General features: G+C 42.9%; 1 protein-coding gene across 5 annotated transcripts in view; it reads right to left on the bottom strand.

Annotated features, from left to right (window-relative positions):
- Nucleotides 1–8736: 8736 nt before the first annotated feature.
- LOC138102383 (ran-binding protein 3-like) overlaps nucleotides 8737–25172 on the bottom strand; it is a 58360-nt gene continuing 41924 nt past the window's right edge. For all 5 annotated transcript variants that reach the window (XM_069000089.1, XM_069000091.1, XM_069000090.1 and 2 more), the window contains 9 exons: nucleotides 24549–24668; nucleotides 23888–23991; nucleotides 21525–21603; nucleotides 20527–20629; nucleotides 19582–19706; nucleotides 17500–17620; nucleotides 16152–16294; nucleotides 14105–14285; nucleotides 8737–13229 (listed from right to left, as the gene is read on the bottom strand). In XM_069000089.1, coding sequence (XP_068856190.1) covers nucleotides 13186–13229; nucleotides 14105–14285; nucleotides 16152–16294; nucleotides 17500–17620; nucleotides 19582–19706; nucleotides 20527–20629; nucleotides 21525–21603; nucleotides 23888–23991; nucleotides 24549–24668 — 1020 coding nt within the window. In that variant the 3' untranslated portion in view covers nucleotides 8737–13185. The remainder of the gene's footprint in view (nucleotides 13230–14104; nucleotides 14286–16151; nucleotides 16295–17499; nucleotides 17621–19581; nucleotides 19707–20526; nucleotides 20630–21524; nucleotides 21604–23887; nucleotides 23992–24548; nucleotides 24669–25172) is intronic.

The following is a 25172-nucleotide window of genomic DNA, read 5'->3' as shown; positions in this document are numbered from 1 at the left end:
AGGCGCGTGGCGAGCGCGGAGGCCCCGCCCCCCCCCGCGGGGAGCCCCTCACGGGCCGGGAGCCCCTCACGGGCCGGGAGCCGGGAGCCCCTCACGGGCCGGGAGCCCGGAGCCCCTCACGGGCCGGGAGCCGGGAGCCCCTCACGGGCCGGGAGCCCGGAGCCCCTCACGGGCCGGGAGCCGGGAGCCCCTCACGGGCCGGGAGCCCGGAGCCCCTCACGGGCCGGGAGCCGCGAGCCCCTCACGGGCCGGGAGGCGCGGCCGGCCTCGCCCGAGCGCACCCGCACCGTCGCGTTCCTAAAGGACTCCCAGCTCCTGTTCCGGCTGCCCCAGCCGCAGCTCTCGGGCTCTTAGCCTGCACCCCGGGCTCTGACCCTGCCCTTTGTCTTTGCTGGCTGCTTGCGGGACGGGGAGGGTGGTGTGGCTCTGCTTCGTTGCGAGTGTTTTGCATTTTTGGGGGGGCGGAATTTTTTATTTGTGTTTGGCGGGATTGTTTTGGTAGAGTCTACAACTCTTACTTAAGAGCGCTTTAAGTATTTTTAATGAATTTTCAAGGATTCTGTTTTAATTCTCTGTCTGTATCCATACTGCTGAAATAATAAAGATGCTTTGACATAGGCTATAGGGACGTTGTATACTTTTATTTTTCAAGCTCTTCATAGTATACTAATAAAAGCACAGCTCTCTACTGTGCCTTCTCGGTGATGTACAGATAATCACGCACTGAAAAGCCAGTGTCCATAAAAGAGACAGAGGAGTCCTGCAACTGTATTCAAATAAAGGGAGAGAGTGCCCTGGGGCACACGCCCGCGGGGTTTTCTCTCTCCAGGTCTCGGAGGGCGCAGCCTCCTTTTATCCTGAACTCCCGGCCGCAGGTTGCTCTCTTCCTTTCCCCGCTGGCTGAGGTACCAGGAAGGTGCAGCCTTCCCGAACCGCCTACCACAGTCCCCCTTGAACCTGGCATTTTATCCCAAAGTTCAGAAGTTCAGGCCTGTGCAGACCCACGTGTCTGTTTCAGGAGCCGAGCTCCCTGGGCTCTGTAACAAACCTGCTGCTTGAAGTCAGTAGCGACATTAAGACCCCCTCCAAAGACGTTAGCACCCGTGCCCTCACCCATCGAATTGTTTGTAAAGACATTATCACACATCTTCCCTATCAATTCCTCCTCTTCTTATTTCTCAATTTGACTTTACAAACCCTAGTTATTATTAACCTTTTTAAACAACCTGGCATGGTGTAAAGATTAACATTTGAAACATCCCCTCCTAGCTTTTCCACGTCTGGCCCCTGCACCAGATGTGGCAAGCAAATACAGAGAAACAGAGAATACGGTAAATAGAGAGAATAAAGTAGACAATGACAGTTCATATTAGCCCGTTAATCACTCGAGGTCCTTGTAGATGATCCATAGCTACTGAATGCCAAGGTCTCCCTTCCTTTTCCTCCTGCTGGGAAGTCCAAATCCTCTGGGGTTTAGGGGACCTTGACCCGAGTATGATGGGTCCACCTACATTCAGCTGTCCTGACTACTGTTCTTGCGATCCTGGTTGGATGTTCTGAACAGCAGAGTCCAAAGGCAGCATCTGTACTAACTGGTCAAAGAGATTACAGGAGACACAGTATCCTGGCCACATACTGGTTTAAATATACATCTTCACCTCCCGGCCACATTGAAAATTCATTCAAAGGGTAATGATTTCCTTGGGGTTTGGCTCTTATTCTTGCCAAAGCTAATGGCAAAAGCTGTACCCTTGGCATCTTAGTTTCTGTCACCAGCTTCAAAGGTGTTTCTTTATTTGTCCATTCATTCTTTTACTTGACCTGAATTCTGAGGGTGCCAGGGGGTATGGAGGTCCCACTGAATTCTCAAAGCAGCCATAATCCCTTGAAGGATCCCCCCTGTAAAATGAGCTCCTCCATCTGAGTCCACTGCCTTCACAATCACTATCCTGGAATTATTTGTTCCAGAAATACTTTAATAACTGATGCAATAGTTGCTGATGTGACCAGGAATGCCTCTGGCCACCCTGCCAGCCGGCATACCACTACCAGAGGTTATTTAAGCCCTCTCGACCGGGGAACCTCCGCAACATACACCCATTATTCCTTGGAAAGGACGTATGGCCCGAGGTCACCCTCCTGCCTTGCAGTCTCCTCTGTAGTCTGGCTATTAACTTTAGCCAGGCATCCCTCAGGAGCTCGTTTTGCTAAAACAAAAAGACCCAAGGCGGTACATCTTGAGGAAGGCTTCTGCCAACCCTTGAGAGCCACAATGATTCCCCCCACGGAGTTAATATTTGCAGGGGCAAAGCTCCTGGAATCTACTGTTTACTGTCCTTCCTAAATCAATTCTCCCCTCGTTCTTCTGTCCCACCGCCTTTAATTATCTCCAGCTCCTCTGGTGGAAAAGACAGCACCACTCCCCCCTCCCCACTGTGGGAACGGTTGAGCCACAGGGAGCAAAAGGGAGGATCCCGGGGACCTCTGGCAAAAGTGCTGCTTTCTGAACATCTCCATTGGCCAGTTGATTACCTATTGTCTCTTCTGAGTACCCTGCCTGATGTCCCCTGTAAATCTATTATCTGGATAGTGTCATGAGCCTCCTTGGGACCAGCTGAACAGGAGGCTGGGTTAAACCCTTCCCCGCTTCTCAATTCTAAATCCTCCTGTTCCATTGAAGAGGTTTCATACTGTAGCTGTTTAGTGCTGGTCACCCATTTAGAACTTGACGCCAGACTTTAACAGTCCTGACATCAGTTACCATCAAAGCCGGTGGCTGCACAATCCTGCACAGTTACCATTAGAACAAACAGTGGGGCCACCCGCTTGCCAACGAGTCAAACATTTTAGCACTAGAATTCCTTTGGCACAGCGCTGTTTAACATCCACATACAATTCAAATGCCTTGTCTAAGTCTGGCTAAAGTTTTGCTGTCGTTCTGGTGTCCATACCACAACATTGGGGCTATCTGGGTTTAAAAAGTCACAGAATAGTCCAGGTCTTGCAATACTCTATTAATCCTAAAATTTTTCACAGCTCCCCTTCAGCCCTGGGCAACGGCACCCCCAAGATTCCCTGGACGCCCTCTGGGCCAACATAGGCCTTCAGTCAAAATATTCCCCAAACATTCAACCTTTCTGCCCATCACCTGTGCCTTCCCTTCAGGCACTCCAAGCCTCCCTCCAGACAGAAAACCACAGTGGCTTCCCCCACCACCTCCTCCCATTCTCCCGATAGGAGTAAGTCCTTCACATACTGCAATAACCTAATTCCTAGAGATGGAGTAAATTTGGTTAATAACGTGACCAAATAATCCCTTCTCCTTCTTGTTCCCACTCAAAGCCAAGTACTGTTTACTATGCTCTGTAAGTGGGCATCCCCAGAAAGCATCTTTTAAATCAAGTCCTGCATAGTAGCAGCATGAGGAGGGAACCTGGTTCAAGATGGTATAAGGATCTGGGACCATGGAGTGCCTAGGTTTCATTATTTATTCTTAGGTCCTGCACCATAAATGCAAGGGTAGGACTGTTACATGGAGACATACATGGCTCCAAAAGAGCTGCCTTTAGCAGGGACGCAGCAACAAGCTGCAATCCCTTCCTTCCTTCCCTTGGAAGAGGGTATTGCTTTTTAGACACCACTTGTCCTGGTTGCCTCAGAGTAATCTGGAGAGGCTCCATATCCATTTTTCCATATACCTCTGGGACTGCCCACATTTCTGGGTTCACTTTAGCATAAGCTTTATCAGATAATTTACACAGTGTCACAACAGTGCTAGGGTTCCCATCACCCCTCACAACACTAACTCGCATTCCCAACTCAGTCATCAAATTCCCTCCCAATAAACCACAACGACCACTAGGAACAAACAGAAACTCATGCATTTCCAACCCATTTCCCACATTCACCAATAGCGGTTGAATAAAACGCACCTGCTCATCTTTCCCACTCATCAAAAGAAGACTTGGACAATTGTCCCCCTTTGGCATAAAATTCAAAGCAGACAGAGAGGCTCCCGTGTCTACTAGGAAACACACTTCTCAGTCCAGCAAGGACTCCAGTGTGGTGAGGCCTCAGTACAATAGGAGATCCTGACACCTTTAACAATCCATTTCTAATGTTCTCTTTTTGTTTTTTACAAATGGCACATTGATTCCTTCCCAATCGCTATCCTGGGGCTCCCTACACTGTTTTTCCTGTCAGGGGTTGTAAGGACTGTGCCATTATCTTTGCCTGTACCTTTACCTTTTCCCCATCCTTTCTTTTATATACCTGATGTGCCTTTCTAACCAGCTCCTGCAAGGGCCCCCTCTGCCACCTCTCCAGTCCCTGCTCCAGCTGCCTGTGGGCTCTCACCCTCCCACAGCCGCCGAACTCTGCAAAATCACTCCCCTCCCCAGCGACCCAAACAAAATTCCTTCTTGCACCAGCCAGCCTTCGATGACACATTGTCTCTTACGCCGTATACCAAAGCCACTCCCCGTCCAGCCGCAGTGTCCAGACGCGCCCTGCCAGCACACCCGTCCGGGCCCCCGGGCCGCTCTCCCCGCACCACAACCTCTGTAAAGCACCAGATGCCAGCACAGCTCGGCGGGAGGGCACATCCGACGGTGCCTCAGGGATGGGCAGGTAGACAAGACATCCCGCAGCCTCATGGGGCTGGAGGCCACGGCAGCCGCTGCCCGCGGGGGCGGAGGCGCTGGGCACCGCCCGGCGCTGAGCCCCGGCCCGGGCCCGCACCTCCCCACAGGCCCCCAGCCCGTGACACCGATCCTGGATTTCCACAGCTGGCCTCGGCACTCCTCACCATAGAGGAACCCCCTTAAGTCCTGAGTAGCAGGTGGACAAACCCAAATCCTTCAACCTGGCTCCATAATGACCCGGGGGTGTAGAAACAATACCTCCCTGTTTTCCCTGTCCTGGAAGCCAAGAATGCAAAAGACTTGCAGCTGGCCCTGTATTAGACCGCAGATTTTGAAGATAAGGCAGAGAACATCCCAGTCCTCACTGTTTCTCTTTTCTTTCCTTATAACATAGTCTCCCGTTGCTATTTTCCTTAACCATATTCCTTCACACTCCCCTTCAACCAATCCTTTCCCAAACCAACACCATCCGTCCTCCGTTGCCAAGACCCCTTCTCGACTCCCCTTACTGCCTCTTCTGGGCATCCATGTCCTTAACTACCTCTGGGCGAATGTGCAAATCATCTCAACGTTCTCCCAAAGGATCCTTCGGAGGTATTCTGGGATTGTCATCCCTATAGCCGAGATCCTTTTTCGATTTTCCTTTACTGCCCCCTCCCACCCCCGAGCGTCCTGCCATGTTTTACTCCCCAAAGTTCCCATTGTGGGCGTGGATTGCCGAGACCCTTTCTCGGCTCCCCTTATTGTCCCCTCTGGGCGTGGATTGCCAACACCTTTCTCGACTTTCCCTTACTGCCCGCTCTGGGCGTCCATCCCCTGTTGGCGAGACCCCTCCTCGACTTTCCTTTACAGCTCTCTCTGGGCATCCTGCCATGCTTTATTCCCCGAAGTTCCCACAGTACTCACCAGTGAGATTTCCAGTGGTCCTTTCCTGTGGACTATTCACGGACCCCCCTGGTCCATCACTCCTCTGTGGGTCTTGGGTACCCAATCAATAGCTCGGTGCTGGCCACCGCCAAAGGGAGCTGGTCATCTAAAACTGGGTGAGGTGTGCCTCCAGCTCCTCTTGCCGTGTGCAGGCCCCAGACGTTGGAAGAATCCTGGGGACGAGTCCCCATTTTGTATGGAAAATCACGCACTGAAAAACCATAAAAGTGTCCATAAAAGAGACAGAGGAGTCCTGCAACTTTATTCGAATAAAGGGAGAGAGTGCACTGGGGCACACGCCCGCGGGGTTTTTTCTCTCTCCAGGTCTCGGAGGGCGCAGCCTCCTTTTATCCTGAACTCCCGGCCGCAGGTTGCTCTCTTCCTTTCCCCGCTGGCTGAGGTACCAGGAAGGTGCAGCCTTCCCGAACCGCCTACCACAGTCCCCCTTGAACCTGGCATTTTATCCCAAAGTTCAGAAGTTCAGGCCTGTGCAGACCCACGTGTCTGTTTCAGGAGCCGAGCTCCCTGGGCTCTGTAACAAACCTGCTGCTTGAAGTCAGTAGCGACATTAAGACCCCCTCCAAAGACGTTAGCACCCCACCTGTGCCCTCACCCATCGAATTGTTTGTAAAGACATTATCACACATCTTCCCTATCAGTGTCATCCCTTCAAGCAAAGCTCTTTCAGCTGTTTTCCCGACTCTTGAAATAGCTCCAAGATCCGAGTGAAGAAATCTACAACTATCGTTCTTAGCTCAAGCTTTCTCACCTTTCTACCTCTCTTTTCCCTGTATGTGAAAAGCATATTAAATACTTGATTTCTTCATTTTCCAGTATGCTGGGTCCCCCACAGCATCTCTGCTCTGCGATAGGAGCTCAAAACAGCTGGAGTTGGATGCTACTGTTCCATTATCCAAAGGAACTGTTTGTAGCGCTGTATCCGGCCGGCAGTGAAGTTGGAGCTTCGGGAGCCCCAGCTGCCAGGAGAGGAGAAGGAGCCCGGCCAGGGTTAGGCAGCTGCAGCGGGCTGTGGGACACCGGAGATGTGCTGGAGTGTGCTCAACACAGCAGGCAAATCACCTCTGTTCCAGAGTTGTCTCAGCGCCAGAAGGAACTGGTGTGGAGTGATTCACAGCAGAGGGTCTTCCACGGTCCCTCGGCTTGGGCACTGCTTCCTCTGTGTGCCAGAGAGGTTGCTGTTCTTACACACAGAACCAATGCCACCATCAGGCACTCACCCGTGCTTTAATAGAGGAGGCATTTTTTAGAGCAGCTTTGCCCCTTTTCCAAAGCTCTTTCTAAGCACATCGGATGAAGGGCTGTGTGACCCTTCTGGACAGCAGAACGGAGAAAACGCTCGCCTGCAGGATGGCACATGTTGCAAATGCTCTCTCCCCCATATAAACATACAGAAGCCACTGAATCTTGCACAGGGCAAGACTCTACACCATTAAATAACAAATTGCTTTCTGCGCTCCAAGCAGCTGTTAAAAGCTCTTCTGAGGCTGTACCCCATGCGGTAGATTCATACTGCTTCTTCCACCAACAAGGGAGGTGGGACAGAGAATTCACATCTCTTTTCCTTTGCAGCAGGTACAATGCCTGTAGCTGCAGGACTCAGCACCCTGGTGTGTACAGCTTTTTACTTTACCTCGTGAATAGACTGCAGCTAACCTTGCCACACTGCTAGTAGGGGTTATTCTGCAGATACCCATCCTTGGGCTGCAGACCCGCCCCAGCCAACTTCAGAGAGCTGTTATGATGCCATGAAGATTTTTGGCCTTTTCTTTTATACCCCTGTTACACCTTTTTACAACTTCTGTATTCTTAGTGCTTTTTGCCTACATTCTTGGACCTATTTGTTCAGCTAAGAGACTCAACATTTTAGAAGCTTCATAGCTAGGGATCAGTGTGCCCCAGACCCCAAGGTCCTCTCCAGAACACATTCTGTAAACTAAGATAGAACCATCCAGGAGAAGGCTCCTTGGGGAGGGGGGCTCACTTGAGCCTCTCATTGGGGAATCTTTGATAGATATGCTAATTAGTAAAACCTATAATGTTATATCCAATCTTTTGGGGGGAGGGATTTGGCAGAGTGCATTTCGATGCACATGACCTGGACGTGTGCACCTAAGGATCCTTAAAATGAATACCAAGGTAAAATCCCTTTTCCCCTTCTAACCGTGAATGACTCTTGATTTTAAGACCAAGAAAAGGCATCAGTTACAGTAGGAGGGAACAGTTACCTTACTGTAAACAGGCAAGTTCCAGGGAAAGCAACACATAACTAATGTAACATTACTCTTAAAACATTAACTTGGTTCCAAATATTTTTACTGTTGATAAACAAACTTGCTGATGCAGAATATTAGTTCCCTTAAATAGGGGGAGGGGCTTGCCATTGTACTACAAAGCTGCAAATAACTGGGGTTCCTTCTATTTCCAAAACCTTTTCAGAAATGGCAGAAACATCCATCAGCAAATTGCATTCAAAACATTTCCCCATCCTTCCCTCTCGGGAGCTTTTTGTAGGGCCTTGTCCAATACATCTCCTGTCTGCAGAAGCAGTTGTGCTCTGAATTCTCCAGACAACAGGAATTTATCTTGTCTGCTAAATGGAGTACAGACAGCAAGCTGCTTTTCAGATGCTCAGGTACATGTTACCAGCAGCACACATCCTGCAGCGGGGGCTCAGTGACACCTCCTGATCTCTGGAACAGGAGGAGGACATCAAACATAATATCACCACTTGCCTCTTCCAGTTTCATTACAAGCTGAAGGTAAGCTACAGGAATTCGATCAGGAGTAGTTAATACAAAATAACTGCACATTAAATTCACAGATAACCTTGGAAAAAGCATTCACTGCCCACCCCTGCAACAGAATTACCAGTGTTCTCAGTGACAAATTCAGCTTTTGTATCTTTACAAAAGGAAAAGCTCTGGAAAGGGGTCCTTGAAAGGAGGTAGCCAAAAGGGAGCTCTAAACACTATCTTCAAATTAGACTTTTATTTACAGAAATTATCTGTAAGCATTTCTTAATGAGACACCTGTACTTTCACTAGCAGAAAAGAATCAAGACTGACTGTCTAATTTAGCAATTTTCTCTTGCACCTGTGTTGCTCTGTGCTGATTTCACAGGAGGGAAAAAAAGAAACACTTTAAAAAAATTTAAAACATCTTTATAATATCCTGTCTGAAAATCTGCTACCCACACAATGAACTAGAGTTCAATTTAAGCAAACCAGTGCACAGAAAGACCAAGTAACACCGGGAGAAAAAGCACACAGTGAAAAGTCAGTTTAATGAAATCTTGTATGACAAATTATGGCAATTATCATATCTGGAAATCCTAAAACTAGAGGAGATTATGGGAAACATGGTAAATTTTCAAATATGTAACATGTTTCTAGAAAGGAAAGAAACCATTTCCTACACTCACTGGGAGAACAAGAGATCACTTGAACTGCAGAATGGGACATGTTAGGAACAGTCATTTAATGGCAGTAATACCCAAGCAATGGCATCAATTGATGCTTCAGAGAACAGAGAGGAGCCATTACAAAGTTGGAGGGGTTTTTTTATTCCTGCAGGCTTTTAACGATCTGGTCACCTCCAACCCTAGTTCTAGTGCAGGATGGCTGAGGACTCATTTATTTAGGTCATTTCCTGCCCTATCTTCTCTAAAACCGTGCATCATGCACTGGGAACTGGACTACAGAAGGATGTTGTATTACAGCATTCTCTTACCCTAATGTTTGTCTTTCCTGTGGGTATAATCTTTTTTTTTTTTCATTTTATGGATAAGAGGCTTACTTCTGGTTTCAGTAGCATCACCGTTCTAGCAACACTTTCACAGAATCATAGAGCACGCTGAGTTGCAAGGGACCCATCAGGATCATCAAGTCCAGCTCTTGGCCCTGCACAGGGCACCCCAACAATCCCACCCTGTGGCTGAGAGCACTGTCCAAATGCTTCTTAAACTCAGGCTTAGTGCTGTGACCACTGCCCTGAGAAGCCTGTTCCAGTTCTAAAATCACCCTCTGGGTGAAGAACTTCCTGATATCCAACCTAAACCTCCCCTGACTCAGCTTCATGCTGTTTCCTCAAGCTCTGTCACTGGTCATGAGAGTGTAGAGTCTGGTACCTGCCCCTCAGCTTTTTTTCCCCCCCTCATGAGGAGGTTGAAGATTGCATTGAGGTGTCCCCTCAGTTTCCCCTTCTCCAGGCTGAACAAACCAAGTGCCCTCAGCAGCTCCTCGTACGGCTTCCCCTCTAGACCCTTCCCATTCCTTCTGGCCCTTCTTTGGACACTCTCTATAGGCTAAATGTCTTTGATTATACTGTGGTGCCCAAAACTGCCCCCAGAACTCAAGGTGAGGCTGCCCCAGTGCAGAGCAGAGAGACACAATCCCCTCCCTCACCTGGTTGTGCCTGATGCCCCCCAGGACATGGCTGGCCCTCCTGGTTGCCAGAGTACACTGCTGTCATCATCAAGCATGCTCAAATTTACTACACTCTTCAGTATTGTTTTTCCACTGGAAAACCTGAAAGGCTGTGCCTGCGTGGGTCAGCAGCCACACAGGCTATACAGGAATTGTCAACACCATACAAAAGTAAACAAAAGGCCTAAGGGGAAAGATGGAACAGGAGCACAGTCAAGGGGAAGACTGCTCTAAGGCAGCAGAGCTGGTCACCATCACCCTCCCCTCGAACAGCCGCTGCCCGGTACAGGAAACACAACGCAGGGCTCAGGGTGTTTTGTTTGTTTGCTTGCTGACACAGGTTTTAATGTAATTCCCATGTACATTACGATATGACAGTCTTACACAGATCTTTTGAGACACATGGGCATTATCTGGTTTTGCCTGTCACTGGTTTACTAAGGCTTAAAGCAGAGAGCTAAGTCAGGGTTTTGCTTTGGCCTAACTATATCTTGCTGGGCAGGGCCTGAACTCAACCCATTGCCAATTCTGTTGGGATGCACAGCAACACAATTCTGTCAGGATGCACAGCAGCATTTCTGCCTTGACTATAAACATTTATACAAAGCTTCTAGCTAAAAATAAAATCTGCATCAGTAAACAGTTGCTGAAATTTTTAGAAAGCTGTAGGTGATTGTGTACCACCAAACCCCAAAGCAAGCATGCTTATTCCATTTTTCTGAATTTTCATGCACCATCAACTGCATTTTAGGTAAAACACTTCAAAGTGAGACTCAGCATAGACCCCATAGAGTCTGGGACCAGGAAATAATGCCTGTTTTCCCAGAAGCAGGCTGTGCTGGCCAAGACACCTTATTAATTTTCCTTATGAACAAGCTGCTGACAAGAAACACCTTTACGGTGCAAGGGTGTTTGAAGAGAGTAGTTTAAATCTGAGTATCTCAACAATGTAAAAAGATCCCAGATCCAAAATGCAGATCACTTACTTGAAAGTCCCCAGACCTTGTAATGCAGAAACAATTGTGTGGTGGGTACTAAAGAACCTGCCATGTTCCTGCTGAAGCATGGCATGAGTAGAGGGGTGCAGCAACAGGTCTGTTCATTGGTAAAAACCCCCGTACTCTAGGGAGGAAAAAAGAAAACCAAAATGCAAGAAGGCATGAGCAGACAATCCAGAGAGATCAAGATGCAGTGGCACAGCTTATCATTAGCCCTATTCAATTCCCAGAAAAGTAATAACAGATGTTCCTTCAACTGGCTATCAGGAAAAGTAAAAGCACCCCTACCCCAACAGCATCAGTCTTCAGTGATGATTAACAACAGGAAACAGGGGAAGACTTGTTCTTGACTGCCAGTGAAAAGTGTGTTTCATTAAAATAGAGGCAATAAGGACTGTTTCACTACTTGAATATTCAATTTCAAAGCTGATTTTGTACTATAACCTGGGTTTCTGTTTTCAATTCATGCTACATCAAATACTTCTTCCCCTTTCATTTTTTCAGGTGATGCATTTTAGAACCTTAACCTACGGAAGAGCAAGCATGCAAGCCAGAAATTATCTATAAGCAAACTATTTATAAAGGAAATAGAACAATTTGGGGAATTTATAGTGAAAGTGACCTGGTGACTACCAAATTCCAACTTTGCCGGACAAGAACATACCATATGTTTCAATAAGAAAATAAAACTCAACTTTCACACAAAAGGCTCAAATCATTAAAAAACACCCAAAGCAAAAAAAAGGTGAGTTATAGTTACAGTAGGAGTACTTCAGAATTACACACAGAAAAACATATTCTTGCTTTTATTTGTGGTGGAACAGAATACAATAACCTTCAGCCCAAACTACTCAAGTCTGGCAGTATTACCTTTTTCTTCATGCTGCAAGACTTCAGGAAACGGAATGGGGACAGGAAGGGTTAGAATTTAAATTTTCTATTTAAGGCCATTAATTCAGCAACATATTTAAAAATGTCCTCAACTTTAAGCATGAAGAGTTGCATTGACTTCAGTAAGATTATTCACATATAGTTAAGTCAGGCAAGTGCTTAAAATGGCTTGTTGAATCAAGCCATTAACTATGAGCTGCTTTATTATACAGATTTAGTTTAATGGCTGGCAGAGCTCATTACATGAGCCTATTTTATTCTTCCAAGGGCTAACAGCTGTTTTGTTACTAACTTTTCTGAAGATGTAACCTGTATGCCTCCTACACTCTACTGTAGCCACAGAAACATAACATTTTCTAAGAAAAATTGTATGCAACATCTATTATATATAGTGGCTTAGCTCTCCCTTAAATAGTAACAGAAAAGAACAGTACAAAACAATAGTTTCACTTTTTCAACACACAAGAGCATCTTATTGAAAAACTAAAATAAAAAAGTCTCACCACAATATAAATCCCCAAAAAATAATAATGAAATGGGAAGAAAAAAAAGGAGTTAGCAAAACATCCTGCAGACTTTAAAGTCTCTTATTACTGCATTAGAAAAGCTTTTCTGGTGAACCACAATGTTTTGTTTCTTTGTTTACAAACCCACTAGACAGCAAACAATGGTGTCCACATCCACAACCTATGTTGGGATTAAAAGGTAAAAACATAACCTGCCCCATCTGCAGTCCAAAAAAAAAAGGAACCCAAAAGAGCAGCCAGTGAGCATAGGAACTGGTGAGGACAGGGTTTCCCTGCATAAAGAGGAGTAGGGGTTACAAAAGCAGAATTCAAGTTGGAACTGCATTGAAAAGTTCTACCTCGGAGACCTGCAAGACATGAACTACTGAAGAAACAGCCAAAAGGTCCCAATGAAAAGCTGTGACAAGCTGTAATGTGCCATTTTAATTACAAGGAAGAGGGGAAATGGTTGGGGGTAGTTGTGTTTTGTGTTTTTGTTGTTGTTTGTTTTGGGGTTGGATTTTTTTTTTTTTTGCTCATCAATATGATGAGCTTTCAACGTCCCAAACCACATTCAGGTAGTTTCCAAGTCTGCTTTTTTTTGTGTGGAATCTACTGATCCAGACCAAAAAACCAAACAAACAGAACAGAGATGCACAGTTCTTAAGTCCTGGAGCTTTCAACACTGCCTGAAATAATTGCTGGCCTGGGGTATCCAGAGATGCCTGCAAGATGGTGTTCATAGCAGCCTTGCAAGCAGATTGGCTCACATCTGCTATGTGCTGCCAACGTTCTGCCCATCACCTTCATCATTAGGACCTGAAACAATAAAAGTAGTTCTCGGTCATAAGAGATATCTTTTGTTTCTGGCCTTGCAGTAAGAGACCCATCCCAAGCAGCCTACAGAAGTCTCAGATTCAGGTGTTAATGAGAGATGAGAACTGTTGAATTCCTCCTCTCCTGCCTCACATATTCCTTCTCCAGACTAAGCTCTGTCTACTGTAGGATTTTATATTCTTGACTGATCTGATTCAGGGATCCCAGCAGCATCCCAAAGCCTACAAGCTCAGTTTCCAACCTCTTCAATCTTCCCATGTTTTTGTCCATCTTCATTCCTGGTTTTTTCCCCCCCTTCTGTCAAGTGGGATGGAGGACTGTCAAAGGCTTGATATTCTCAGCCACAAGAAAGCAAAGCACAAATGACTTCCAAGTTGAAAACACAAAAGGAAGCCTTCCTCAAACTGAAGACTAGTATTTTTCTTAAATTATGGTCTCCTCACATGCAATAAAAAACATTACACTCCTTCCATGCCCCTTTGTAAACCATCTGCTTTCCAAACAGCTCTCTACTGAAAGACCAGTCTGGATGCTGTCTCCTGATCTCAAACTGGGACACTGAGTCATCTCAGGTTTTATGTGTAACTCTTGGCCATGATGAAGGCAAAAATGAAACTCAGAACCACCCTTAGAAATCCTGTAAATGATAAAAACCACTGCTAAACTGTGGCATGTAACTCAGAGGCAGCACAAGGGCCTTCTACCAGTTTGGAGAAGCAGAAGGAAGTAGCTGCATTGAAAAAGGCAATCCATGCAATAGTCCTACTCCACTGACATACAAAGAGCACAGTCTGCCTTAAGAAATGACACAGAAAAATGCATGGAAAACAGGGAACACCACTGTCTTTCTTACTTACCACTTCCAACTGATCCTGAAGGTGCAATGACATCATCATCGCTGTCTTCCTCATTTGACTGCGTTACCTCTGGCTCAGGTGCTACATTCTTGACTTCTTGCTCTTGTTCCACTCTACTCCGCAAGGCCAAGATCCGATGGTGCAATGCAGCGTACAACTGCCCTGTATCCTTAGAGCTTGCCTGCATTTTTTAATATTCAGAAATAACAAAAAGGTGCACAGAATTGTAACACAATAAAACACTGCTAACATAATACACACCAGTCATGCCAAATTTCACAATATGCTTTTCAGTTTTCTCTTTAAGTATTTTTCTAATGAGTCAGAATAGGCTGTGGTACACACAGCAGGACATTAGATATACTGAACTCTGGTGGTGAGAGTGTGTTCCTCTGCTTAGCTCCAACTTTCTCTGGCTAATATAGCCAGTACTAGCTGATTTCATATAGCCTTTTTCACACAGAAATCACAGAGCTTTCCTGACACCTTCCAAAAACTCATATTAAAAAGACCTTCAATTAAAATCTTGCAGATTTTTGCTGGCCTGTCAATCATTCAACTTCACACATTAGTTAATCACAATCAAGCCAATTGTTTTATGAGGCATTGGCATAAAATTTCAATATGAGATCTAATGAGAAAACTGAATGGACAGTCAGGCAGGCAATTATTCCAATTTTTTTTGAACAGACCATTTCAGAGGGAAGCATTTCTGATAACCTGTTGAAGAATATACATTTTTAACTCTCAAAGGTTAATGGGCACTTAATGCCTTCAAACCAATCAATTATTAGACCTGTCAAACTAAATATTTAATGGACATTATTTAAAAGGAAATTCCCTTCAAATACTACAAAACTCTGTTTTCACTATGTCAATTAAGTCCTCATAGTAATTATTATCCTTATTCCACGATAACTGTAAGGTAGCAATCCCACTTCTCAGATTCTCTCATAAAAAAATAGTTTCCATCAGCCCCATCTGACACTTGAATCTGTCACCTCTGTATCTGCAAAATTCCCCTGTAATGAGCTGAAATGAAAAAATAATTCCAAACAAGATACTTTTTATCAATACAAAAATCAAGAGTGAATAACCTGATGGCAGACTAACTAAAACTTTCAAATCTAGAAAAATACTGAGAAAAACTTATCCATTAATTTAACTTCTTCTTCTTCGTCAATGTGTATTTGGTATTGGTATTTAAGTTCCATTTAAGTTCCATTCTGGGACTCCAGATCCCAGCCCTACAAACCTAATGTCACAGGGAAAGCTGACCATTTGTTGATGCTCTCAGTCCCCTACGAACACTAATTCTTTTGCAACATCTTGTGTAGAATCAGTGTAAATCAAAAGAAGGTGTTTGGACCTCTCCAAATCTGTCAGTGCTTTAGCAGACATTAGGGAATGACTTCTTCCTTGCTGACTGTATGATGAGATGCCAAGTGTTTTAGTAATTCTGATTGGGATTGCCATTCCCCATTTAGCAAGCACAGAAATCACTTTCACTGTGCTGTTACTGCTTTGAATACTCTGTATCAAAAGAAAATTGAAGTTAAAATGTGTAACCTTTAAGTACTAATATAATGCTCTTGACAGAGTTTTAGTGTTTCCCTTTCAGTGGGCACTTATCCATCCTTCTGCACTGTAGACAGTGATAGCTTTCCTGTGCTGAAATTTCTAGTAGATCTAATTTTGGTTAAACTATTGCATAAAATCTCTGAAATAATGCCTACTTTTCTTAACATCAGAAAACAATCTGCATTAAACACTACAGAGTCTCAGTATGTGTGGAACACATCACATAACTCCACAGGCAATGCTTTGGACAACCTGGCTTCCTAGGACAGCCTTTGATGTGGCATTTGCTCACAACTAGCAAGACTTTTTAGACAAGCAAATCTGCCAAGCGCCTTGTCCTTGGGGTAGGGGTGATGTTAAGACAGTGTAGGGTGCAAAGAAAAATGGGAATGCTACCTCAACTGCCGTTTAAGCAAGCATCAACTTTAGTAGGAAGGTTAAGACATAAACAAAAAACAGTACTCACTGATATAAGAAAAACTTTAACTCCCTGGTCCTCTGTATCCATGGCGGTGATCCGGATACTCTTCTCACTGGCTTTATCGATCTGCATCTGAGCCCAGAGCTTGGTATTTAAGATTAACCTGAGACTCCCCTGAGTCCTCATCACTAAAGCCAAGTTACAAGATCAGTTAGGTGGAAAAAGACACATCAGGAAGCTCAAAACAGTCAAGACACTTTTTATTGTAAAAATGTTTCAGTCTTTTTACAAGTAAGCTCTTTTGGGCTTTTGTCACAACTGTAAATGAGAAGAATGGAGGCTTGTGCTGGTTTTGGCTAGGGTAGAGTTAACTTTCTTCCCAGTCACTGGTATGGGGCTGTGTTCTGGATTTGTGCTGAACAGACAGTTGATAGTATGGAGATGTTTTTGTTATTGCTGAGCAGTGCTTGCACAGAGCCAAGGCTTTTTCTGCTTTTCATACCACTACATTGGTGAGGAGGCTGGGAGTGAAGTGGGAGGCTGGGAGGAGACACAGCCAGGACAGGTGACCCAAACTGACCAAAGGGACATTCCAGACCATATAAAACCATGCTCCAGATATAAAGCAGGGGGAAGAAGAGGAAAGGAGGATGTTTGGAGTGATGGTGTTTGTCCTCCTAAGTCACCATTCCATGTGATGGGGCCCTGCTGTCCTGGAGCTGGATGAGCACCTGCTTGCCCATGGGAAGCAGTGAATTAATTTCTTGTTTTACTGTGTTTGCATGCACCACTTTTGCTTTCTTTATTGAACTGTCTTTATCTTAAGCCATGAGTTTTCTAACTTTTATACACTTCCAATTTTTTCCCCGATCCTGCTGGAAGGGGAGTGAGCAAGCGGCTGCAAGGGTCTTGGCTCCTGGCTGGGCTTAAACTACAACAAGGCTATTAAAGACTATGAGTCATATTTAAAGGTACTTAGTCTGAAGCCTTATATGTTAATACATCAAAGTTCACAGTTGCATCTGTGCTGATAATCTCAGGCTAATGCACATTCCTGCCAGCCTGAACAATCATGCACTATTCAAACAGACTTCCCCACCACAAGCAACCCATCCAAAACAGCCAGATCTGAATGATGTTACCAGAAATTTCTAGTCAAATATTCTAGTTACCAAACATGGCTTGCTTTTATGGGGGGAAAAAGTAACTGGAACATTTGCCGCAATAGAAGGGGGCAAATGTTCACTAACTGAAGCAAAAGAAAAGGTCCAAACTGCTTCTGAGTTGCTGTAGCTATGACAAACTGAAGCGAAAGTTGCTGTGTGTCAAGGAAGAACCCTACAAAAACAGCATGACTGTCATGCAGTATCTCATTTCCCCTGGTTCCTCTTACCCAGTCGAGACTGTAATGTTCCATCATCTGTTGAGGCCATATCATTGAGTCTCAGGAGCCCTCGACCTCTTTCCACCCAAGACTGAGAGCTTTTATCAAATACAAACAGCTTGCACTGAATCTGTAACAGAAAATATCTCTATGGCATAGTGGTTGATTGATGTAATCATATATTTCTTAGTCACCTACTGTTGGTTAAACAAATATTCAGATTTCATACTGGAATTTTTAATTGTTTATAGCTGTGGAAGCGAAAACAGTCATCCTCTCTTTTGCAATAAATTTCTCAGAATACACTGTCTGTTTTCATAAGGTTTTATTAACAGAAGCTATATATTCTTAAAGAATAAAAGGGTTCAAGATCAAAACAACAAGCAATTTTCAGGTAAGATATAAGCTCTCACAGAGGAAACAATGTCAAAAGAGACTGCCTTATATCAGCCAATTCTTTTAAAAGCCTTAGGTACATATTGCACCACTGAAGATGGTATTTGTTGCTGGGAAGACCCAGCAAATATAATGAAGGCAAAGCAAAATTCTTCCTGTATTAAGGAACCAAAGGATGAACAAACATGCTGGCTCATTATCAATTAATAAAGCCTGAACTACACAGAGTCATTAATAAGTGAAGTATTTTTACTGCCTCCCTGCAGGGTTCATTAGTTATAAAATTCAAAAGGTGTATGTATTTTTTCCAACAGTAGGAATGATCCTTCTTGACATAAAAGCTCCCTTTTTCTTCCATGCCAAACATCTCTACTCTATATCCCTCTCTCTAATCCAACTTTACTGTTACTGTTACCTCAAACCATCACCCTCAAGTTCCTCACAGATGAGCATGCACTAGGTGGAAAAGATACTTCCATTTTCCTTCCCTCCATTTCTCATTTTCTTCACCCCAAAACATCTAGCTCTGTATACTCTGTTTCTGTAACATTAACATAGTTCTGTCTGTACAACTCCCATTTGGAATTCTAATGCATTACATTTCACAGGACAAAATGAATAAATGTTAGGCAAGAGGTCTGTTAAGTCACAACATATTCATGCAAGTCAGTCCTCTTTTAAGTATACAACTGCCAAAAGTTGTGGTTTTCCTAAGCGAAACAGGATTTTTATCTCTTCAGTGTCTTGTTCAATTATGTGAAGCATCCAGACATTTCTGAGTTACATAGAAACAGAGAAGTACCAGAACATTTAAAGATCATTTATGTCTGGTAAAAAGAAGTCCAAGAAGATAAACATTATAGAGTATCATTTTGTAAGGTAATACAAGTGTAACTGATAGGCATTAGATACTGACAGTGCAACTGTTTGGTGTCAGAATAGAGCATCATGTCTGTAAGAATAAAAAAGCTATCCTTGAAAAGAACACAGTTCAAATACTGAGAAACAAAATATCTCAAGGAAAAAAACAAACTATAATTGGAGGATAAAGAAAGACAAGAAAAAAATATATATACCACTTCATTTTATATGAAAACCCTGCACATCTTTCTTAAGGATATACTGGAGTAAGTATATTTAAGTTAATGAATAACTACAATGTTAAATATACCATTATTAAGATCAGGAGTCTAAGTCATGACCAAATATCCTTCTACAACATCACTAACTCACTTAAGCATCTCAAGCCAAATTCCTGAATGCTTGTGATATGGTTTCTGCTTTGCAAGAAACCAGACTGCTGGCATAAATAGTCCATTCCAAGTTTTAGAAAATCTTCAGTAGTACAGCAATTAAAGAACTTAAAAATATTACGTTCATTTAAATTTTCTTCAAATAATTGTCTCATAAAAAACAGAAGCTTCTATGTGATGGATTCAGAAAAGTATGCTTAAGATACACCTGGATGGCTTATACACTAAAACTTTTCCAGGAAGATGAAATTAAAAAACAATGAATAACAAGTTAATAAATAAGGATCTGATATAAATAGCTAAAGTTTGCATTTTAACATAAGAAAATACATTACAGATATAGAGGAAGGCTGAGTTGTAGGGAATCAGATGGTGTGCATTCACTGGACCTCCATATGAATCCCCACAAACTCAAAGCTCCTCTACTCTATCCATTTCTTACCTGTAACACGTTACTTTCAGCTTCCTCCCCAGTAATCACTTCTACCTTCGCTAATAAACACTTCCTTGCTGTTGCTTTAGTATAGGCTGCTGCAGACTCTGCCAGTGATTCTGAAATATTATTAGCTGAACAACATTTTGAGAGTCTGAGAATGATTAGCATATAATTTTATAAGATGTACAAAGGTCTCACACAAGTACACCAGAATTTTGAGATTTTTTGAAAAGTATAGAAGACAGACCTTAATAGAACACGTAAAAAAATGACTGAAATTTTAAGCAGAAGTTAAAGCTTGTCTTTTAATACTTGTTTTACAAGCCCAAGAGACAAAAAAGTTTTGTCCCTACACACAATAGCTCACAACCTTTGCAGGGACACCTGCTTATCTGTAGATGCTCCAGCAGTACTGATACTCTTGCCAGCCATACAGCTGTGCCTACACATGGACAGCGCAATTAATTTTCCACTTTCATTTGGGCTTGCAAGCAGTTTACTGAAGAAAACCCATACTTCTCAGAATTTCCATAATATCTTGACAATTTGAAGACATAGAATCCAGCAAACAGTTCTGAGTTCAAGCAACATGTGGTGCTCCTATGCAATGCAATACACATTTGACTCAGAAATTCAGTCACTTGAAAAGAATTGTTAAAAAAATGTTTGCCACATTTCTCCTACTACCAGTTCTGTTAGTTCCCTCTATTTTTATTCTGTTGAAGATACTCCCAGTACCACAGAATGACAATGAAAAAGACAGTGCAGCCTGTACATGTTCAATATCTACAGCATCCAGCAACTTCCACATCCAGCCTGTATCTTTGGTCACAGGAGACAGTAAAGGTAACATAAAAATCTTATGTTTTTGAAAACTAACAGGATATTGAAAAATACAATAATTTTAAAAAGGATTAACTACCATTCCTAATATAACAGTTTGTTTTTCACCTTTCTCTGGCGTGGCCTCCTGAGAAGATGATTCAGACCCAGACTCTGTAGCAGCATTCTCCTTATTACTCTCTGTACTACCTTCACTTGATTTTGGTGGACTCTATCACAGAAATAAGAGGAGGTAAACAGAAGAGAGAAAACAAACACTAATTCTGCTGAACAGGACTAGTGACCAAGTACTGAGGGCAGCTCCAGTATTTATAAACCATATGGCAAAAAAAGAATCTCACAGACAACATGCTTTCACAGTTAAAGCTATCATACTGGCCAGCCAAGGAACTGATTGGAGTGCGACCTGAAAACCAGTTCAAATAATTTTCCCTTGAACTCATACCAAATTTCCATCCTTATTTTGAAGCTTTTTGACTTGCTTTGTTCACTTTGACTGAACTGAGTTCAGTTTGACTGAACTCCTGCTTGGTAGTTAGACAGGTCTGAACACTCAGCATTGAATGTTTCCATTTTGTTCCAGCACAGGAATAAAAACAGCAGGAAACAGTGAGGTACTAGAAGTTATTCCTTAGGTTGGTACATCATAAACAGCATTTCTGGAATCATACCTCAGTCCTGAGGCAGCTGCTTTACTGCTGGGCTTGAAATCCCATCCTGGGGGGGAGTCACATAACTGAACTGCTCTCAATTTTGAGGACAAGCATAAAATACCCTCTAATATTTATACTCCAATAGCCATTTAAAGCAACAAGCTGTGCCATAAAATGCTTGGGAACAAGAACCACATGTGCTACAGAGAGGGCACTGAATATCCTTACATTGACAGAGTTTGGCAGAGAAAACCTGGAGACTATTGCTGGGCAGACAATAGCTCATAATGAACTTCCCGTGCTGCACTCAAAGTAAGTTACCTTCAAGGGAAACCACTGAAAAAAACCCCCATACTCAAGTGACAAGTATAATTAAAGGCTCTCAAAATTCCTGAGTGAGAATCCATAACAAACTGCTCGCAGAATTACAACACATACATAGTGGATACTCACTAGGACTCGCTCACTCATGTTCTGTCCAAAAACAAACTTGTTGCTAGATGCATCTGCATTGTTTGTGGAGTTCTCTACACTGAAAAAAACCCAAAAAATAAACCAGGTTTACAAGACCGAAAATAATACCTCTTTTATTTTCTACTAATAAAATTCCTCAGAAAGTGAGTGATTGTCACTGGCTTTAAAGAAGTAAGCACTGATTGACACAAACGTAGGTAAAAATTAATTCAACACAAGAGCAGATTCTAGTTCTACAGAACGAGAATTCTCTCAGAATGACAACAAATGCTTTTGTCTCTGTAAAAATCTTCCCCTTCAGATAACTAATAACATACAAAGCAATGCTGAGTGCTAAGTGAGGGCTTATTGTCTAATCATATAACATGCTTTTTTTAAAACAGTATTCTACATGCACAGACTTGAACTACTACATATTTTTAGGTCAATTCTCTCAAAAAGGGAAAGAACTGAAACAAAAGCACTTCCAATATCGTAACTGAAGCAAAGGTAGCAGGGATAAGTAATGCCTTTTATCAGACTAGCTGCAATACCACAGCTTCTCCAAGAAGTTTCACAATCAAATATCAGCCTTTACTTCTTCCTTATAGAATAAGCATCCTCCTCCCATTAAGTATTTTTATTAACAGATTTTAAATCCTATTTAGGAAGGACAACAGTTTTATTCTTTTACAGACTCAAGTTATTGTTCCTGTCCCTTCCCATCAGGCACACCTTTCTAAGACACCAGCTTGCTCACAAAGTGAACATACAAAAGGCAGACCATTCTGAATCAAGCCTACATGCATTTCACCAAGTTTGGAAAATGGGGACTCACATCAACATGATTCAAGTGAAACCAAACAAACCTTTAAACTGTACATGTAGAGTTGCTACTTCTGAATAAGGGGATTCCTAGAACAGAGGAGATCCTCAGTGGAAGACAGCTCTACCTACTAAGGGAATTAAATACCACAGTTCTGAGCTCTAAATGCTGACAGGGAACCCAATGTGGCCTACCAGCATCTGCCATGCAGCCTAGCACATTTACAGCTTTTAAAGAATTGACAGTGTTACACAAAGGGAGGAGTTTACTTTTACAAGTTGATTACCATAATGCTTTGCCATCTCAGCTGAAAATCAGAGCCAACTCCCCTTAGAGACACTATTTTTTTTAAGACAAGTCCAAAACTAGGTTTCTGGAAATTGACTCACCATGAATAAATCCTCCCAAAGTAAACACTCAAATGAAATGACAGTAGATGTCATGTGAGTTGGAAAATATGAAAAAAGTATTTCAGTCTTTGAAGGTCACATATTAGTAGTTATTGTCTGCCAAATCTGATTGAAAAATCTGACTGTCTCTTGTAAAGACATTGATCTGGCATCAAGAGGGCAAAGGTGTTCTCTATCTCTCCAGTGCATCATCTGAAAAGTTCAGCATCAAAAGTTCATCGGACTGCAAAACTGCCTACTGCATGGTGAACAACAGGATCTTAAAAATGCCAAATATAAGGACAAAGCAAGAATGTATTGGTGCTTTTCCTACAACTATTTCATGGCCTCAAATAATCTGAACTTCAGCTTACTCCAGGAGCAGAGATGTTGCTCTATATCATCACTCTTGGTGGGATTTCCTCTCACGCTTTTCCAGTTATTACCTGAATTCACAGCTCTGTATCTTCTGTTTTCTACTCATTCTGTACACTACTTCATTTTTTTGACCACTACAAAGCTAGCATTTTCACAGAGCTGTATCACTACCTCAGCCTCAAGTGAAGGCTGTCAGCTCAGAGCTCATCACTACGTAAGACAGGATTAGCAGTTTTCTCCTGGCTGCCTCACTTTACCTATACATCACATTTCTTCTGATGTTATTGCCTCATCAGTTCTTTCAAAATCCTCCCACAGTTAGGCTCCTACTTATTCATACAGGCCCTCTACATTACTCTGAAAAGCTTACTGTCATGAAAAAATTTTAACTATTCTTCCTTTTATCCATATCATATATGAAACATACTGAACAACACAAATACAGTGCAGATCTCCACAGGATTCTACCGGTAGCTCAAATTTAGTCCATCACTGTTTCTAATCATTCATGAGAAGACTTCTCATCTCATGCTTGTTGGTTCTCTGAAGAGGTTTTGGTGAGGATGTGGTCAAATAAATAGTATCAAATGCATCTCCCTTGACCAGATGATTGAGGATTCCCCAAGATCTGAAGACTGCCATCTCATTCTTCAGAAGCCTGGGTGCTCACTGACCCAGTCTAAGCCCTGCATCCAATAAAGAGCAGAATCATAAAGAATTTTCAATAAAGAGTAAGGAGAACTGTTCTATTGGTTTCCCTGTAGTCTCACCTGGAACTGATGTACTGTAGAAAATAGTTTGTTGCAGAAGGTGTATCTGATGTCAGAAGGCCAGCATTCTGCACGTCAGCAGTTTCATCACTTTCATCTCCTAGCTAGAAAAAGAACAAGTATGTATCAATAGCTTTTCAACTCATTCTTTCCAAAGTTCCATCCACAAATGCTTTCTACAATAAAACAAGGTAAGTCTATGTCCCAGCGTTACACTTTCTTTTATTATGCTAGGAAACCTGTGCAAATCTGTCTTCAATAGGAAGTACTAACAATCCAACTCAGTTATTCTATGCACAAGTTTGAGCCCAGGCTGCCCCATTTTTCCATCTTTTCTGTGAAGTCTTGGTTTCATGGAAGCATGTTAGGACAACATTTCAACTTAATTCTAACCCAAAAGGTAAGAGAAAACACTACATTGCAGTGAGCTTTAGCTGTTATTTATGATTGCAGTAGATGCATTTATTTTTGAAAAAGCTTCTTATGCTACTTAACAGAATTCATTTATTAAATGTCCAGAAGACTAATTTTATTAAACAGTCAACTCTACTGTGTTCACAGCTTTTAATTTTACATATATACATGGAGGTTTTAACCTTTTCATATAGTAGCTTCACAGTACTTCATAAACTCTTAGTCAAGAGAATAAACACGTGTTTACCTTAACTCTATCTCTTAAGTTTTGTCCAAATACAAATGCTTGCTGTGCATTTAGTTCAGCCTTCTCACAGCTGTCATCATCTGAAGTATTGTTGGACTCCTTTTTCTGACATTCTGCTGCCTAAAGAAATGGAAAAAATGTAGCCTAAGAAGTTGAGTTTCTCTAAATAAAAACACCTTACAACAAGGTGAGTCACACACTAATTTACAATGACACTTCCAGATCTACAAGGCACATTTTGCATTTAAATAGTGTCTCTGTTGTTAAGTGTTTTTCTTAGCAAATCACAGAATAGTTAAGGTTCAAGGGAATTTCTAACAACCATTTGGTCCAAACTGTGTTCAAAGCAGCATCGACTGCCCAAGATCTCACATCAAGTTTCAAAAAATCCACGTGACAGTTTTACATTTTGGTAGTCTGGTTCAATGTTCAACTACACTAAGTATGATAGCTTTGTCCTAAAACTCATCTGGAATCCCCTTCACATCACACCTGCAGCTTCTCATCTGTTTGATAGACGCTTCCTAATTTCATTCTTATCTTGCCACCGCCTACCGCTTGAGAGCTGAGGGGAACAATCCAATTCCCCTGCCCTAGTCCAAGCAGAACATACTCAGCTTTTTC

The sequence above is a fragment of the Aphelocoma coerulescens genome, unplaced genomic scaffold (genome assembly GCF_041296385.1).
Source record: "Aphelocoma coerulescens isolate FSJ_1873_10779 unplaced genomic scaffold, UR_Acoe_1.0 HiC_scaffold_73, whole genome shotgun sequence".
Taxonomy (NCBI): Eukaryota; Metazoa; Chordata; class Aves; order Passeriformes; family Corvidae; genus Aphelocoma; species Aphelocoma coerulescens.
Note: the sequence above shows the minus strand (reverse complement) of the source record. Positions and strands in the feature narration are given on the sequence as shown.